The sequence below is a fragment of the Peromyscus maniculatus genome, chromosome 5, assembly GCF_049852395.1.
Source record: "Peromyscus maniculatus bairdii isolate BWxNUB_F1_BW_parent chromosome 5, HU_Pman_BW_mat_3.1, whole genome shotgun sequence".
Taxonomy (NCBI): Eukaryota; Metazoa; Chordata; class Mammalia; order Rodentia; family Cricetidae; genus Peromyscus; species Peromyscus maniculatus.
This window is the reverse complement of record NC_134856.1, coordinates 21,039,136-21,056,467: the sequence shown is the minus strand read 5'-3', so window position 1 is coordinate 21,056,467 and position 17,332 is coordinate 21,039,136. Positions and strand designations below refer to the sequence as shown.

General features: G+C 54.3%; 1 protein-coding gene across 1 annotated transcript; it reads right to left on the bottom strand.

The window, feature by feature from the left end:
- Positions 1–1,908: 1,908 nt before the first annotated feature.
- Positions 1,909–15,539, bottom strand: Gipc1 (GIPC PDZ domain containing family member 1). Its single transcript, XM_006993066.4, has 7 exons — positions 15,447–15,539; positions 5,480–5,800; positions 4,559–4,744; positions 4,284–4,464; positions 3,588–3,700; positions 2,788–2,869; positions 1,909–2,665 (listed from the first exon to the last, which is right to left on the bottom strand). Exons 2-7 carry the CDS (start codon positions 5,765–5,767, stop codon positions 2,514–2,516), a joined length of 1,002 nt encoding a protein of 333 aa, XP_006993128.1. The 5' UTR covers positions 5,768–5,800; positions 15,447–15,539; the 3' UTR covers positions 1,909–2,513.
- Positions 15,540–17,332: the final 1,793 nt, after the last annotated feature.

Genomic DNA, 17,332 nt, shown 5'->3' with positions numbered 1-17,332 from the left:
AACCTCTGCTGCTGGCAATGGTCAGGGCCACTTGGGATTAGCTTCTTCCTGCCAGGGACTGAGGTTCTCTGAATTGGTCTGGTGTCTGTGACCCCCTCCTCTCATCAGGGCAGAAGCAAACCCCCACACCCTCACCCGGGCCTCTTGCCTGCCTCATTAATAAAGTGGATAAAATCTAAACACTGGAAAATGTGAGCATCGCCTGGGGCAGGCTGGGAGGTCTACGCACTCTCATGGGGGTGGGGTGCTGTCCCCGTTGGGCTTGAGGATTTTGGAGCTGGCTGTGTGACGGGACCTGGCAATGTTGCCTGCCCTTAAGCCTTTGTGGATGTCACAGTGGGGGCGGAGGTGAGCAACCCAGACCAGGGCAACAGGGAGTCATCCTAGAAGAAAGAGAGAGGGCTGATCTGCTCTGAGGAGCCAGGCTAGCATCTGCACCCTGTCTTAAGGTGGAGTAGGCAGTTCTTAGGGCACCTGAGCCACATCCTGCACCCACAGCTACAGCCTCACTTCACGTCTTGAGAAGGGGAACATGCAGTCACTGTCAGGTCAGTCATGAGGGCAAGTAAACACTGGATAGCTCCCACCAATGCTGACTTTAATATCCACTCCTTTAATGTTCCCAAATACCGACCCCTTGAAACTGATGCTCGCTCACACCTTAGCATAGGGTGTAAATCTCACTTGGCATTGTAAGTCTATTGCAGTCCTGGAGCACACTTCCTGGAGATATTCCCCCAAACCAATGCCCATGGGCACCCAGACCTTGTCCCACCTGAGCCACATAATCACGTCTCTAGACACTCTTTAAGACCTAGCTGTTTACCCTGACCCCCAAATAAGGATACACCTGAGACCTATGTACACATTGGGCACCCCACAGCTCCCTGAAACTCAGAGGACCCAATGCTTACCCATAGTTAGTCACAACCCTGGTTCAGCGTGGTTACCAACCACCCACTACTCATAGTTCCACTCAACAAAGCCACACATTCCCAGGGGCTCCCATCAGACTTGCAGGACCCCAAAGGAGGACTTGAGGCGTAACTCAGTGATAGAGCGCATTCCTAGCACGTATGAGGCCATGGGTTCCACCGTAAGTACTGAAAAACGACCTCAGTGATCAGGGAACGCAAGTCATCCCGACAGAGGCTGTCCATAGGGCTCATGCACATAAATGTCTGGTATCCAGAGCACTCATCTCCTGCCTGGAATCAGGGACCAGGCCTGCTCAGCCTTCCTGCAGTGAGTCTCCGCTGCGCTCACCCCCAAACATTCCTCCTGGGCGCTGGAGAGGGACCTCTGGCCTGGCTTCTCTTGCTCTAACTGCCTCCGTTCTCTCCAGGTCTGGCCAGGGTCCCACCCCACCCTTTCCTTGATCTCCCTAAATCCTAGGATGAAATGGACTGTCAAAACAAGCTTGGCAGGTTTATATCCCTGTGAAGCATTGTGCCATGGATGCCTGTGCCCAAAGTACAACCAGCCTCAACCAGGGTACCGCAATAGGTACTACACGGAGGCGCTGACTGTGCCTCCTCGTACGAGAGGGGCATGTGAGGCCTTGGTGAGTGGGGAACCAGGTCTGAACCTCAAGTAAGCCAGAATCTCCACCACTGCCTGGAAGCTAGATGGCCTCGAGCCAGGGGGAGGGGGCAGTGGGCCGGCCAACTCCTAATTCAATTTGGATCCAGGAGATAGATTTCAGCTGCTGCATTCTTTCCCTGGCCACCCCTCCTATCCCAAAGCCAAACAGCTCCCAGAGGAGTCTCTACATCCAGAGTGAGGGTACAGGGCCACCGCCTTGCTCACCCCTCCTCTGGCATTGGCTAAGGGAGATGCCGAAGGACCAGAGTTCATAGCAGTGTCCACTCAATGGAAGGTAACAGAACCCAACTTAGAGGACTCCTCTCAGGTGGGAGATGCCAAACGGGATGGTTTTATTGCCTTTACTAGGGGGGCTGTGCCCCCTTTCTACATTTCTGGTGTCAAGAAAGTTGGGAGAGTTAGGCGTGGTGGTGCACACCTTTAATCCCAGCACTGGCAATGTAGATGCAGGCAGATCTCTGTGAGCTGGAGGTTAGCCTGATCTACATAGTGAGTTCCAGGACAGCCAGGGCTACATAGTGAGATTTTGTCTTGAAAAAAACAAAGCAAAAAAGTAAAGTAGGGAAGTCATGACCCCAAACAGAACTGAGGTCCAGGGAGACAGAGGAGCAGTTTGCCAGCCGACGGTGGAAAGTGTCAGGGACAGAGGTGGCTGCCCAGTGCTGGTCCCTCCCCACGCGCTTACTCTACTGAGGTAGGTGGGGACCCGGCAGGGGTTGGCCGGGGACCCTAACCAGGCTGGGCACCGTGGTGACAGAGTGGGTCAGGGCCACTTCTACCCCGTGCCATCCCCAGGCTGCTGCGTTACGTGCCTAAGCTGGATGCTCAGGTCGTGGCTGTGGCACCCCTTCTGGAGGCCCCAGCCAGGCCACGCCCACGTTATCTCAAGGTCCAGGTCATTTCCAGTCTTAGTAGCGGCCAACCTTGGCATCCCCGATGGCTCCCCAGACGTCAAAGACGAATTCGTCTGGGAATGCAAAGTCACCAAGCCGTTCATCCAGAGCCTCTGCCAGTTCATCTGGGTTCCTCTTGTCCTTTCCCAGCTCCACCATGGTGGCAGCTGTCAGGGAGGAGAAAGATGGAGACACAGACGGTATGAGGGACGAAGGGTGCCACTTCACCTCAGCCTGGGTGAGCCCTGAAGCCTGTTCCTACCTCCCAGGCATCGGGGGCCCCACTCACCGAGTTCTGTGTCTCTGATCCCCATGTAGCTCTCTAGCAGGTCATCCACTTTCTCAATGGCCTTTTCCTCAAAGGCCGATGGCTGTGGAGGCGGGGACAAGACAGCTGTACAGCAGTGTCAACAGAACTGCTGTGAGGCACAGCGAGCGTCTACAGTGCTGGGCACAGTACCCAGCCCCATGCAGGCCAGGCAACAGCTCTGCCAATGAGCTGCACCCCAGCTGTGTTCTACGTTTACTGACTGTATGTGCAGCAGTGTTTTGCCTGCATGCATGCATGTGTACTATGTGTGTGTCCATGGAGGTCAGAAGAGGACACTGGATGCCCTGGAGCTGGAGTTAATGGGTGGTTGTGAGCCACCTACTGTGGGTGCTGGGAACTGAACCTGGGTCCTCTGCAAGAGCAACATGTGCTCTAAACTGCTAAGCCATCTTCCCAGTCCCAACATTCAGATATTACTATTCTTATTTTGAGACATTTTCTACATTGCTCAAACTGGCTTCGAACACTAAACCCTCCTGGCTCGGCTTCCCAGGTCTCTAGGATTACAGGTGCCATGCCCACGCTGGGCCGGCCGGCTTCCAAACATTTTCCTTTTGGTGACAAGCTCTTGTGGTTTTTGTCTGTGTTACCAATGTCCCCTCTGATAAGGGGTACTAAGACTTCTATTTTACAGGCAGGAAGACCAAGTCTCACTTGTCCACGGAAGGTCCCAAAGCTGGGAGGAGGAGACCTAAGCAGGTGTCCAGAGACCTTCAGGTAATGGGAACACTGTCACTGGCCAAAGGTGGCCCACTTACCAGATCCTCCACTGTGGCAGGGCCCCGGGATCGCAGCCTGAGGGTCCCTCGGCCAGTGCCCAGTTGTGGGCCCGAGCCAGGGTGGCCACCCGCTGAACGCTGGCTGATCATATCTACGGGAATTTCAGCAGTCAGTAGAGCACAGGGCAGCTAGGCTTACACAGCCCCTCTCACCATATCCGAGTTCTGCCAGATTCCAGGACAGGACTTGGCATGAATGGAGAGGGCAGCGGGGGTCAAGCATAAAGAAGCGAGAGAAGAGAATCAAGGGCAGCTTCTACTTCTACTTGAAGGGGCAAGAGCTGGGAAGGGGTGGGTACAACTGCTGGGTCCCAGATCAGTCCTATCTACCCACACCAGGGGCGCCTCAGGCCAATTCCTTAGAGTTAGTGAAGCCAGGTAGAAACGGGGGCAGGACATGGGAGTTCCACAGGGCAGCCAAGCCTCACTTCTCCAGGCTGAGGGGGCTGGCCAGGGTTGGGGGCACTTGGCTGGGCTAATAGCTCCTGGAAGTTAGGTGTGGGGGCAACTTCCTTCAGGCCAGGCTGCCAGCCAGCACCCAAGTCTAGGGTAGGGTGGGGCTGTCTCCACTTTGTATTGCAGGCTTGGGTGCCACCTGCTGGTGTTTCCCAGTACTGCAAACCACATTTTCAAGAGTTCAAGGTCATCCCAGTGGGTGGTCCAAGAACTGCTCACCAAAGGCTTTCCGAGGCTCTGTGAGTTTGAGGGTGAAGGTGCGGCCTCGGGGCAGCTCCTTGAGGAGCCTGGCAACTTCATAGTGCCGACAGCCCAGCAGGCTCTGCCCGTTGATGGCTTCAATCATGTCACCCACGCTGATGAGCTGGATGTGGTCTATCACACTGCCTTCCTTGATGCGCTGTGGAGGGGCAGGCATCAGCCCTGGAAGCTCCACTTTAGGTCCCATGACAGACCCTGACCACTGACTAAGGGTGTGCCACCCACCCGGGCACCTTAATGAAGGCATAGCCGGCCCCATTGTCGGTGATGGTGAGCCCCAGCGCCTCCTCAGACTTGAACACTTCCACCTCTTTGCGCTGCCCCTTGACGTGGGCAAAGATGAAGTCCTCCAGTCCGATCTGGCCCCCTAGGAGCTTGTCCATATCCACTTTATGGGTGTTGAGGGTGCAGAACATCACCTGCAGAGGTGGGGCGAGATGCTCATCCCCCTCCTCCGGGGGGTCCCCTTTCCTAACACTTGGGAGAGGAGGGGAGTTCGGAAAAGATACCTATCCCAGGGCTTGGTGATACCCAGAGCCAGGGCAAGGTCCACTAGTACATCAAATGTTATGGGTAGGATCTCTGACCTGGTAAGAACTCAGTACTAGCCTGGTACACAGTGAGCACTCAATAAATGCTGAGGAATGAATGAAGGAGTCTAGATTCCCACCCAGCCTTCCACCTGCCTCCACTCGATGCTCAGCCCCACTGTTACCCTCACTGTGGCTTCTCTGCTTCTGTCTTGGGGTCATGCCTCCAGTGCATCATGGAGAAATATGAGCAACTCCCATAGTGCTCTAGGGCACAGGCCTCCTAATGCCTCATAGAAATCCAGCTCCCACCTGTGGCCATCAATCCCCCGCAACCTACCAGGCTACTCCAGACATGATGGGAAATCAGCACCTGCACCTCCTGCCCCCCACAACCTACTAGGTTACGAGCCTCTCAAGGCCTGATGGGAAACCCATCCCCATATACCTACTGGAGTACAAGTCTCTCAAGGCCAGATAGGAACTCAGGATCCTGCTGCAGCCAGACCTCCTAGATTCAGGGGCTGCCTGCCAGCAGGGAACATGAGCACCTGAGCCCTGGCTCACAAGAATGCAAGTCCAGGCCTGTGGCTTGCTCTCAGGGGACCCTGGCCCCACTGGTACCTCAGCAGCTGGTAGTCGGAAGGCCTCAGCGATCTTGCCATACAGCTCCTTGACATTGGTGAAGCCCTCGATGCGGCCCGTGGGGCTACCGTGGGCCAGCTGGGTGTGGAATACAAGGCGAGGGCGGAGGGCAGCAGGAGGTGGGGGCAAGCCCATCTGGGATTCCCCTGCTCCACTTCCACCCAGGGGCCCGGGTTCCCCGACTCCCAGTCCGCTCCGGCCTGGCTCCGCCTCTTCATTTTCCACCAGAGGTGGTGCCTTTTTCCGCCGCCCCAGTCCCAGTGGCATGAGCAGCCGGAAGTGGGGACTCGGCCAGGAGACCTGCAGAAAGAGAGTTGGGCTTCATGCTCTGAGTGACAGCCTTGGGTGCCACCACAGGACACCAACACCAACCGTGTCCTGTTTTGCAGAGCAGGCATCCTTAACCCAGGGGCCTGGTGCAGGCTGGTGCTCCCCCACTGAGCTTTAAACCAGCCCTGATGATGTGACTCTGGGGTCCCAGGCACAGGGCTCCGGGCACCTCCAGAACCCTGTCACACCGGTGTTGTGCCTGCATCTGCTGAAGGTGTACTTCTTTTCCCCACACTTAGCTAGCCTGGGCTGCAGGGCTGCGGCCCCTCCCCTGCACCAGAATCAGCTCTACAGACCCAAACCTATGGAAACGCTTGATCCACTGCATTATCTAAGGGGTAATAACAAAAAACCTGTCCATGTTCAGCACAGGTGCAAGGCTCTCCCCGAATCCACCAATTCTCCTTCCTCCCTCCATACTGGGGTTAGATTTTGGCCGCACACCTGTATACCCACGCTACATGCCTAGACTGCTTCTTTTTATTTTGAGACACTTATCTCTTAGTTGCTCAGGTGATCCTTGAACCTGCAATCTTCCTGCCCAGCCTCCAGAGTGCCTGGGATTACAGGCCTAGGCCAGCACGTCTGCCTGGCCCGAGTGTGCTCCATCTGCAGTGGACTCGAGCTGGGCATCCACCACAAATGGGAAGGTAAAGAAGGGGCTGACTCTACGTAGAACCCAGATGCTGGGGTGCAGTTCAGTGGAGGATCACAGGCTAATAAAGCCCCAGGTCTCATCCCAGCACCAGACTGAGGCTTCACCCCCACAGCAGTAATCACAACAGCTGACACCTAATACAGCCCCACACTACCTGCTGTGACCTCATTCAATCCTCATTCCTTGAGAGCTCCTTAATGCCTCCTGCTCTAGCCACGCCCACTTAAACAGATAAGTGAAGGGAGGACACAGTGCTGGTACCTCCCTTGGTTTTTCATTTCTCTGAGACAGGGTCTCACTCTATAGTCCAGGCTGGCCTAGAACTCACAACATCCTGCTCTCAGCTTCTCAAGTGCTGGAAGACAGATGGACACCACCACATTCAGCTTCCTTTCATTTTTCTATCATCTGCGATTATTAATGCTATGTGCAAAAAAACTTCTTCATCTTTGGCTGGGGAGACGACTCAGTCAGCAAAGTGCTTCTAAGCAATGGAGTTCGATCCCCAGAATTTACATAAAACTCAGGTATGGTAACATGCACTTGCAATCCCAGAGCTGGAGAGAGGATCCTCAGTGTTCAAACCAGCCTAACCTCCTTGGTGAGTCCCAGGTGAGAGCCTGTTTCAAACACCAAGGTGGGAGGGAGACTGGCAAGATGGCTTGGTGGGCAAAAGCAGTTGGCATTGGGCCGCAGTTTGGTCCCCTGGACCCACATGGTAGGAGATGCAGGTCAGCATCTGACCCTCAGGTGTAACTGTTCCTTATGTGCCTACACACATGCATATGCACATGGAAGAAACACTACATCAGTAATAAAGCACACCGCAGAGGAGACAAACCCTGAGGACAGGGCAGGCTGATGACTAGCTCCGCCAATGAGTTCTAAGAGGAAGTAACATGTGACACATCCCCACAGAAACATAACTACTGCAGCAAAATTCTCCCGAGCAATATAGCTCCTGGACAGCAGGACCAGCAACGGCTGACGTGGTGGTAACGTCACCAGGCTGGATGGGTCTTTAGTGACAGCAAGTGTGGTGGTCTGAATGAGAAGGCTCCCATAAGCTCACACATTTGAATGTTTGGTCCTTGGCTGACAGGACTGTTTTGAGAAGGATTAGGTGTGACCTCGTGGAGCAATGTGTTTAGAGGGTAGGCTTTGAGGTGTCAAACACCCATGCCAGGCCCAGTCTCTTTCTCTCTGCCTCTGAACAGAATATGCTCCGGCACCATGCCAGTCAGCCTGCCAGCCTGCTGCCATGCTCTCTGCCACGATGCCCATGGACTTGCCCTCTGAAACTGTAAGCAGCCCTTAAATAGTGCTTGCTCTGGTAAGCTGCCTTGGTCACGGTGTCTCCTCACAGCAGCAGAACAGTGACTAAGACAGCAGGTATGGATTCTGACAAGGTGCAATGGATGTGCCACAAGAGCATAATAAGCACCAGCCAGGCACAGGGGTGCAGCATGGATTCAGACTGAGGTGGGACTCAGCCTGAGGCCAGGCTGGAGTACAAGGTGACTGCTGTCTGAAAAGCAAGGACCAGGGAGTTTAGCGAGTAAAGCTCAGTGTAAGTATGAAGACCTAAGTTCAAATCCCCAGAACCCACATAGCAACAGATGTGATAATCCCAGCGTTCTTACAGGAGAGGTGGAGACAGAGGGTTGAGAAGTTTATGGGCCAGCTAGTCTGGTATGTGGACTCTGCCTCCACCAAGGTGAAAACTGAGGACCGAGGTTTTCCTCTGACCTCCACATAGGTGCCAGGGCACACACGTGCCTGTGTCGGGTCAGGTCAGGTCAGACTTAGTAGCAAACACCTCTACCTGCTTAGCATAAAAGTGGCCCTGTACCTGTTTTCATCCTTTTAAGAACATATTGTACATACACGCACATGTGTGAAGGTGAGTACTCAGAAGGCAGAGGCAGGTGGATCTATGTGACTTCAGGGCCAGCCTGATCTTCTAGAGTTCCAACCACAGCTGTATAGAGAAATCCTGTCTCTCTACCCTACCCCTGGCAAAAGAAGTGTGGGCCACCATGTTTATTTTTTAGTATGTGTGTGTCCCTGTGCTCAGGTCAAAGGATGCCACGTGGTATTCTCTATCACTTCCCACCTATTCCTTTTTCTTTTTTCTTTGGCTAGTCTGGCCGCCATCAAGCCGCAGCAATACTGGTCCCGGGATCAGAACTCCAGTCTTCACACTCAAGCGACAGCTATCCATCTCTCCAGCCCCTCCCCCTTTCCTTCTTTCTCCCTCCCTCTTGCAAACAAACTATCTGGGGTAGTACTATATTCATGCACTTGTTTTATTCATTTTTACTTATTGATTTGATTGTTTTGCTTTTCTTTTTTCTTTTGGTTTTTCAAGACAGGGTTCTGTATAACAGTTCTGGCTGTCCTGGAACTCACTTCATAGACCAGACTGGCCTCAAACTCACAGAGATCCACCTGCCTCTGCCCTTCTCAGTGCTGGGATCAAAGACATACATGTACCACCACTACCCAGCTTTATTTTATTTTGAGTCAGGGTCTTGCTTTATTGTCCAGCTTAGTCTTGAGTTCCTGGTCCAGTGATCCTCCTGCCTCAGCCTACAAGCAGCGTCTGCCACCATGCTTGGGCCTCTTCTATTTTATGAACCAGACCCCTGACTAGGAACACCACACCCAGTTGCAGGTTGTTTACTATGCTGCAGACACAGTGGGTATTAAGGTGGCCAATGGGGTGAACCCCTACCCACGGCTGCCTGCTGAGCTGTCGTCCGTGTGTCGTCCCCCCCCCCCCCCCCCCCCCGTGCCCTGTGCCTCTGGAAGAAAGCTATCTTTCTGATTACTTACAAGAGGTGCAATAAGCCAGCTGGAGCTGACGTCCACTGAGAACAGTGCAGTGCTGGAGCAGGGAACGCGGCCCAGCAGCAGTGAAAGAAGCTTGGCATGCGAGAAGCCCTGGTCCATCTTTAGAACACCCCCTCCTTGACCTCCCCCACACAAACATCTGTGCTAAGAATGTCCTAGGTAGATGGGAACAGTACAAAGGCCCCGAGGTAAAGTAGTTCACACTCAGCACATCTTTAAGTGTGGCTGGAGGGAGTGGGGGAGGGAGAAGGAGGCAGAGCCTTCTTTCTGGTAGCGCTGGGATGGAACCAGGCCTCTGCACACAGGTAAACAATTACTGAACCACACCCAGCCCGACTTCATTTTCAAGTCACATGTCCAAAGCAAAAAACGCCACATGCTCCCTCAAGGGTGTCTGATTTGTTATCCCTTGAGGAAGCTCCTTGGCCTTGACAACTAGCCACAGTGACATTTTACCCACCTCACCGGGGATCATGTAGCCCAGGCTGGCCTCAGACTTGTGACCCTCCTGAGTGCGGGAACACAGGTGCACATCAGCACACCTGGCTCGGTCCACCTCATCATTTCGAGGCAGGGTCACACCAAGTGGCCCAGGCTTGCCTTCCACTCCTGACCATCTTCTTCAGTTTCCCATGCCCTAGGGACTTCTCGTGCTCTGCAGACTCCCCCACATCTTCCTGAGAGGGTTCCCTGGTCAACCCGCCATGCGGTCCTCTTCTGACCCACAATGCTCCATTCCCACCCCACCCACCTACACTACAGCTGCCTCTGCTTTTCAGGCACCCTTTACCCTGCAGTTTCCTGTCAAGACAGCAGCCACAATGACCCTCAAGTCACTTCATTCTCTGCTCTGCTCTCCCAGGAATCCCACTGTCACCCCCGACTTTTCGGCCCCACACCTGACTTTATAGCTCCTTCCCATCAGCCACTGGGGCCTCCTCCATGGATCACAGTGAGGCCAGGGCTGCCTCAGGCCTTTGCACTGCTCCTCTCTGTACCCTCCTCACCTCCTTCAGCTGGCAGGGTATCTTAGGTCTTTGTCCTCTGTCTGCTGAGGGGAGAGATCTGTGTGTCACCAATGGCCACCCCTCAGTGTGTGGAACAGTGGCGGCACTGAGCAGCCACAGATAAGCCACGTTGATGGGTGAGTGTCCTGTGTGGCTGAGGCAGGAAGGCAGAACGGGCCATCTCCCAGGGGCGCAGAAGCCCCACCCATGGCCCTCACCTGTTCCGGGCGCTGCTGGGCAGGGAGACACCACCTGACTTCTCGCTGCAGGCTGCTTTTGCACTTGCCTGAGTCAATGGTGCCAAGCCCCTTCTACACACTTGTGGCGCTCCTGATGGGCTTTTCAGTGGGCGGCCTGTTGCTAACCTGTGTCGTTCACACTTACTGTCTGTCTGTCTGCACACTCAGTGTGTGTGTCAGCCTGAGAACACGCCTGAGTCACTTTGCCTCCACCGTGTGGGTCCTGGAGGGCAAAGCCAGCTCTTCAGGTTTGGGGGCAGCGCCTTAGCCACGGAGCCACCCCACCTTCTAAAAGACTGTATTTTGTATTACGTGTATAGGAAGGAGCCTGCAGAGGACAAAGGCACCGATCCCTTCAGTATGGAGTTACAAGCAGTCGCAAGCTACCCATGGGTGCTGGGAACCAAACTCAGGTCCTCCAGAAGAGCAGCAAGCACAGCCATGTCTCCAGCCCTTACCGTGCTCCATGGGCATGTGCTCATTCATGCCCACAGAGGTGTGGCATGTGGAGGGTAGAGGTCAACCTTGGGTATTGGCCCTCAAGTGTCATCATTTGACTTAAAAAAAGACAAAAACACCAATTCCTGGGGCTGGAGAGGTGGCCCAATGGTTACAGCACTGCCTGCTCTTCCAAAAAACCTGGGCTTGGGCTAGAACCCCTGGGCGGTGGTGGCGCACACCTTTAATCCCAGCACTTGAGAGGCAGAGGCAGGTGGATCTCTGTGAGTTCCAGGCCAGCCTGGTCTACAGAGTGAGTTTCAGGAAAGGCACAAAGCTACACAGAGAAACCGTCTCAGAAAAAACAAAACAAAAAACAAAACAAAACAAAACAAAAACCACAAAGCAATCGAATGCCAGAACCCACATGAAGCTGACAACTGACTTCAGCTCTAGCTCCAGGGAGGACCTGACACGCTCCTCTGCCCTGTGTGCGCAGACATGCATGCAAGCAAATATTCAAACACATAAAATAAAAATAAAAATATTTACTTTGAGGCTGGGCTGGCCAACATAAGTCCTAGGACAACCAGAGCTACATAATGAGACCCCATCTCAAAGAGAAAAAGTCACGTCTGTTTATTGTGTGCATGCGTGTTGCCAGTGTGCAGAGGTTGTGGGAGTCAGTCCTTTGCTTCCACCATGTGGGTCTGGGGATCAGACTCAGGTCACGGCTTGGTGGCACCTTTATTCTGCTCAGCCATCTCCCCAGTGCGCCACCCCTTCTGTACTGGGAATTGAACTCAGGGCCTCATATATGCTAGGCAAAGGCTCTACCACTAAGTTATATCCCATTTCCCCAGCCCCACTGTGTCTTTTTGAGACGAGGTGTCTCCTGGGCCCGAGCTCTCCAATTAGGCCGGCCGGCCAATGAGCCCCATAGGCCTTCCTGTTCATGTCCCCTGTGCTGGGGTAACAAGGCAAGCCACCATGCCCAGCATTTTCAAGTGGGTTCTGACTGTCAAATTCAGCCCTTTACCGAGTGAGCCATCTCCACAGTCTGCATGGCCCTTGCATGGTTTTCTTTTGCTTTGCTTTTCTGAGGAGGGTCTCCTAGTGCAATACAGAATGGCCTCAAACTGAAGATCTTCCTGCCTCCACCTCCCATGTCCCGGGATAATAGGCCTGCTCCACACCTGGCTGGCTGCCTTTACTTGGATGACCTTTTTATTATTGATTTGTGAGAACTCTTTATATATTCTGGGCACTAGTCTTTTCCTGGTTCCTTCATCTCGCTGCCCACAGTTCTGTATGCTAGTATACTACAGTCACTCACTGGCTATTTGACAAAGGTAAACTGAAATGAATTACATAAACTGTCCTCTAAAATTATGTCACCACACTCAATAGTGGAGAGCAGCAGCGGTGGCGGGGGCCTCCTTGGGACACTCTTTTGATCATCATTCCTTGCTTTGTTTTTCCTTTGAGGCAGGGTTTCTCTGTGTAGCCCTGGCTGTCCCAGAACTTGCTCTGTAGACAAGGCTGGCCTTGAACTCCAAGATGTGCCTGCCTATGACTCCTGAATGCTGGGATTAAAGGTGTGCACCATCACTGCCCAGTTTAGGCCAAGTGTCTTAACCACTCTGAGCTCAAAGGAAACCATATATGTGCCTGGGACAACTCTCAGAACACCATTGGAGGTGTGTAAGTACATGTGTGTGCCTGGGACAGCTCTCAGAACACTATTGGGGGTGTGTGAGTACATGTGTGTGCCTGGGACAGCTCTCAGAACACTATGGGGGGTGTGTAAGTGCATGTGTGTGCCTGGGACAGCTCTCAGAACACTACTGAGGGTGTGTAAGTGCATGTGTGTGCCTGGGACAGCTCTCAGAACACTATTGGGGGTATGTAAGTGTTGATGCTCCGCCTTTCCTCCCTGTCTTGGAACCCCACACCCCAGCCTCCTCTCTGTCTCTTCACATGTTCACGACTCTGCTTTATCTACTTTTGTGTGCCCTTTGGTAAGCAACACAGGCCATTGAGGAAAAATGAGTGACTAGTAAATCAGTGCCACAGACCAAGACAGTATGGCGGCCTGGTCAAGTTCCACCCTTGACACTCACCAGTGACACAGACAAAGCCAAGTGCTTAGCTTTATGAGGTCCCAGTTTCCTCATCTGAAAATCTGGCAGAGTTCACGTCTCTCGGGGTACTTACGTGTGGGGTACTCCACAGACTGTGCTGCATGTGACCTGCTCGGTACTTTAGTGTACCACGTCAGGAAGTGTTCTTTGCAGTCATGGACACAGAAGCTAGAGGCTTTCATCTGCTAGGAAGGCACTGCACTGCTGACCTCACCCTCCCTGCTGGATTCTCGGCAGGGCTAAACTGACCCACACCTCCAGACTGCCCCAGTCTGTATTACTGTCACATCTTCCTTCCCTGGCCCAGGAGCAACCCAGTTCCTCTGCCTGGCAAGGCCTATTCCTGACTTCTCCAGGCAGCTGGCTTGCCCAGCCCATGGGAGTTGCTCCACAGGACTCAGGCCTATGAACTTAACTGTATGCTACCCTAACAGAGCTCATCTCCCAATGTCCCGGCTGTTATTTATCATTGTGTCTCTATTTCTTAAGTTATTTTATTTTTATTCTGTGTGCATGTCCACCTGTGCCCCACTTGGGTGCCTGGTGCCCGAAGAGGTCAGAAAGAACTGCAGTTAGAGAGAGACATTTGTGAACCACCGTGTGGGTGCTGGGAATCGAACACCCAGCATGCACTCTCTGAGCTGTCCCCTGAGCCTGCGTCTATTTTAAAATGCAAGCCAGGTGGCATCACTCATCTACCTCCGACCTTACAAAGGGACCTCACCGGCTAGGAGAAAACTCGAAAAATAAAAAAATGTGTCCTGTGTACCAGGCACCCCAAACTTCTATAGAATCCATCTCTAGCGTCATCCTTTGTCCCAACTACTTTGCTCTGTCTGGGGTGTGTGTGATCCCCCTGCCCAGTGATGCCCAGGATCTGCAATGGCTGCCCATGTTAACTTGTTGCTTGTTCCCCACTAGAATGAGAATTCTGTCCTGCATTTGGAGGACAGTCCCCTCCAAACAAAATATGGTGCCTGGCACAGGGCTGCTTAGTATTTGTAGGTGATGGGGGTGTAGCTCCGAGGCAGAGCACCTGCCTGGCACATGAGGCCTCGGGTTCCACAAGGGCTGAACTGTAGAATGAATGTCTTATAGCCCTGACTGTGGCCCAAGCCTCACCAACAGGACTGCTAGAGAGCTTTGAGCACCTCCCCGCCGTCTGCAGGAGCTGAAGGGAAGTGGGTTGGATGGATTTCCGGAGTCCAGCGCTCTCATCCCAAGAAGGGCCTAAAACTTAGCAACCCGCAGTCACAGAAAAGCTAAGTGGGAGGAGCAGGAAGTAGGGAAGGGGGGTTCCCGGGGCTCAGATAACGCCTGGCTTAGGGGACACCACACCTGCTCCTCTGTCGTCCCTCCCTCCTAACCCCCAGCACTGTTCTGCTTTGGGGAGGAGGGCGGGGAGGCCTCTGATTCATTCTTGAAAAACCGGATCCTGAAGGTTTCATCTCTCCAGTGTTTCCGGGGCGGGGGCTAGGGGCGTGAACACACCGCTTGCCCGGTGCTTGCCCTGTCTTGGCCGCCGGTAGCCCCGCTCCCGAGACACCCAGCCTCTACACTCCCAGTCATTTCTCTCCGCAGTAAAGAGTGACAGGGTAGACGGAGAGGGGATGCCATTAAAGGGCCCACGGTGTTTGGGCCTTGCCTCTCCAGCTCAAGAAAAGGGACACGAGAGCAACTTGGAAGCTGTCTAGTGACCTGTGGGCGCGGGGAAGGAAGCAAAACCCAGCAGGTGCGGCTCCGAAGTGGCTATGGGGGCGGCGGTGTGCAATGCGTGCAGGGTTGGTCAGGGACGATCTCTGCGACTAGTTTCTGGACCCAAAGGCATGGGTCCCTCATCCCCACCCGCCACTTACTGGCTGTGTGACCTGGAGTGAGACACTCCACCTCTCTGGCCCTGATGCCTCACTTCTACAAGAAGTTAACTGCCCCTCCCAGGAGGCTGTTTTGATTCAGTGCTGTGCACCATAAGCGTCTGACGAGGAAGCGCTGGGTCCGGGCTAGCGAGGGGGGAGGATTCAAACTATTGCTGCGGTTGTTCTCGTTATCCGGACCTGGGCGGTCTCGGTGCCCCCGCGGCCAGCTCCTGGGCAGGGGCCCGGGAGGGGTCGGGACCCACCACCAACAGGGAGCGTCCCGGGAGCAGAGGGCAGGGCGGCCCGGAGGCCCGGGCCAGCGGGGAGGGGTCCGTGTTTGGGGTCCCGACGCGGCCAGCCCCACCCCGCCGCCACGGCTCCACGCCCGGGAGGCCGCCCCCGGCCGGGGGACACTCACCTGCGCCGCCGCCACCCCGCGCGCCCGGTTCGGTCCTCTGGAAACTCCGCCCGGCTTCTCCCTCGGCCTCCGGTACCTGGGCGGGGCCGGCGTCCCGAGCGGACCAATCAGCGGCGGCCGCCTGCACTCGCGGCCAATGGGCGCCTGCCGTCGGAACGCTCCGAGGGATCCCTCCGCCGCGCCTCGGCCTCCCCCCCACACCGTGCGCGCAGTGGTCCGACCTCACTTGGTCTAAATGGCGTCGGGCTGAACCATTGCGGGGCTGCGCGGGTGGGCGGACGGGTGATCGGACGGGTGGACGGGGCGGGAGCTGGCAGTAAGAGTCAGAGGACGGGGTTTGGAGGACTGCGCTCGGTATCCAGAAAAGCAGGATCTTTGGGAAGTCAGCGAGGGAGCCGAAGGCAACCCCCAGCCCAGCTTCCCTCCCAAAGAGATGCTTTGATTCCAGGGAGTGGGCCATAGTGAATGGGGAGGGTCCCGCGTGTCTCTGCTTCTTCCCCTCCACACAATAGACAAAGGCAATCGTGCTTTCATTCAGTCTTTCAGTCTTTAAGTGCCCCTGCCTGGTACCAGGCTCGGTCCTGGCTCTACTGACACATGGGTGGAGATATAGGGTGTGTAAAGGCTCCGAAGCTGCAGAGAGCTACAGAGCGCTTTGCTAGCAAAGCTGTGTAAGAAGACACTGTGGAGCATATTTAAATAGTCGATTTATCAGTCGAGCACCTACTGTGCAGAATCATAGATGGTGACCGACCAGTGCAGGCCTCTACTCTCCTCCTCCTCTCCTCTCTCCCCCGCCCCTGTGTAACAGTTCTAGCTGTCCTGGAACTCGCTCTGTAGACCAGGATGGCCTCGAACTCACAGAGCCCCGCCTGCTTCTGCCTCCCGAGTGCTGGGATTAAAGGCTTGCGCCACCACCGCTAGGCTAAAGAAATTGAGTTTCTCTTTCTTTAGGTGCTCTAAGGCTGAGCCTTGTCAGAGTTCCTCCTCCTCCTGTGCTGGGAATCAAACCATGTTCTTGTGCATGCTGGTTAAGTGCCCAAGGCTGAGCCTCTGTAGTCAGACTTTCCTGTGGGCCGCCAGCTCACAACAAACAACACAGAGACAACTTATTAGTTAGGAAAGCTTGGCCTTAGCTTGGGCTTTTTCAAACTAGCTCTTATAACTTAAATTAACCTGCTTCTATTAATCTACATTCTGTCACGTGGCTCAGTTACCTCGTCTCTGTACTGTACGTCCAACTTCAGTGCCTTGCTGGCGTCTCTGCACACTCAATTCTTCCCGAGTTTCTCCCTCCATGGAAGTCCCACCTATTCTCCTGCCCAGCTATTGGCCGTTCAGCTGTTTACTAAACAAATCACAGTGACACATCTTCACACAGTGTAAACAAATACTTTCCAATAAGCCACTGTCACTGGTGGATTCTAGGCTGACAGTCTACCTGCAAAGCATGTCTCCTACTCGCCTTTCATGGGTTTATCTCCATATAGCTCTTGAGTTTATTGTGGGCACACCTTGCCATTCATTTTCCTGCCTCTTCACACACACACACACACACACACACACACACACACACACACACACACACACAGAGAGAGAGAGAGAGAGAGAGAGAGAGAGAGAGAGAGAAAGGAGAGAGAAAGCTCGACCCAGCACAAGAGCTTGAGTTTGGCAAACCTGTATGAATAGATGGGCCAGGTAGACCTCACCTGCCATCAGGTGGACTCAGGTTCAAGAACAAAAGTCACAGATGTACCTGGAGACAGGACAGGTGAGATTTCATTCTAGTTCAGAACTGGCCACTCTGCTGGGGCTGGGACCGGCCCCAGGGTTCTGTGACTTCTGAGGATTGCAGTTCTCATTGCTGGGGGAGCCTAGCAGAGCTT

Excerpts from the sequence above, each read along its gene's own strand:
- Gipc1 (XM_006993066.4), bottom strand. The coding sequence starts at position 5,767 with ATGCCACTGGGACTGGGGCGGCGGAAAAAGGCACCACCTCTGGTGGAA. Across the intron at positions 3,701-4,283 it reads AGAGCCTCGGAAAGCCTTTG|ATATGATCAGCCAGCGTTCA; the intron begins GTGAGCAGTTCT and ends AAATTCCCGTAG. Across the intron at positions 2,666-2,787 it reads GATCAGAGACACAGAACTCG|CTGCCACCATGGTGGAGCTG; the intron begins GTGAGTGGGGCC and ends CCTCCCTGACAG.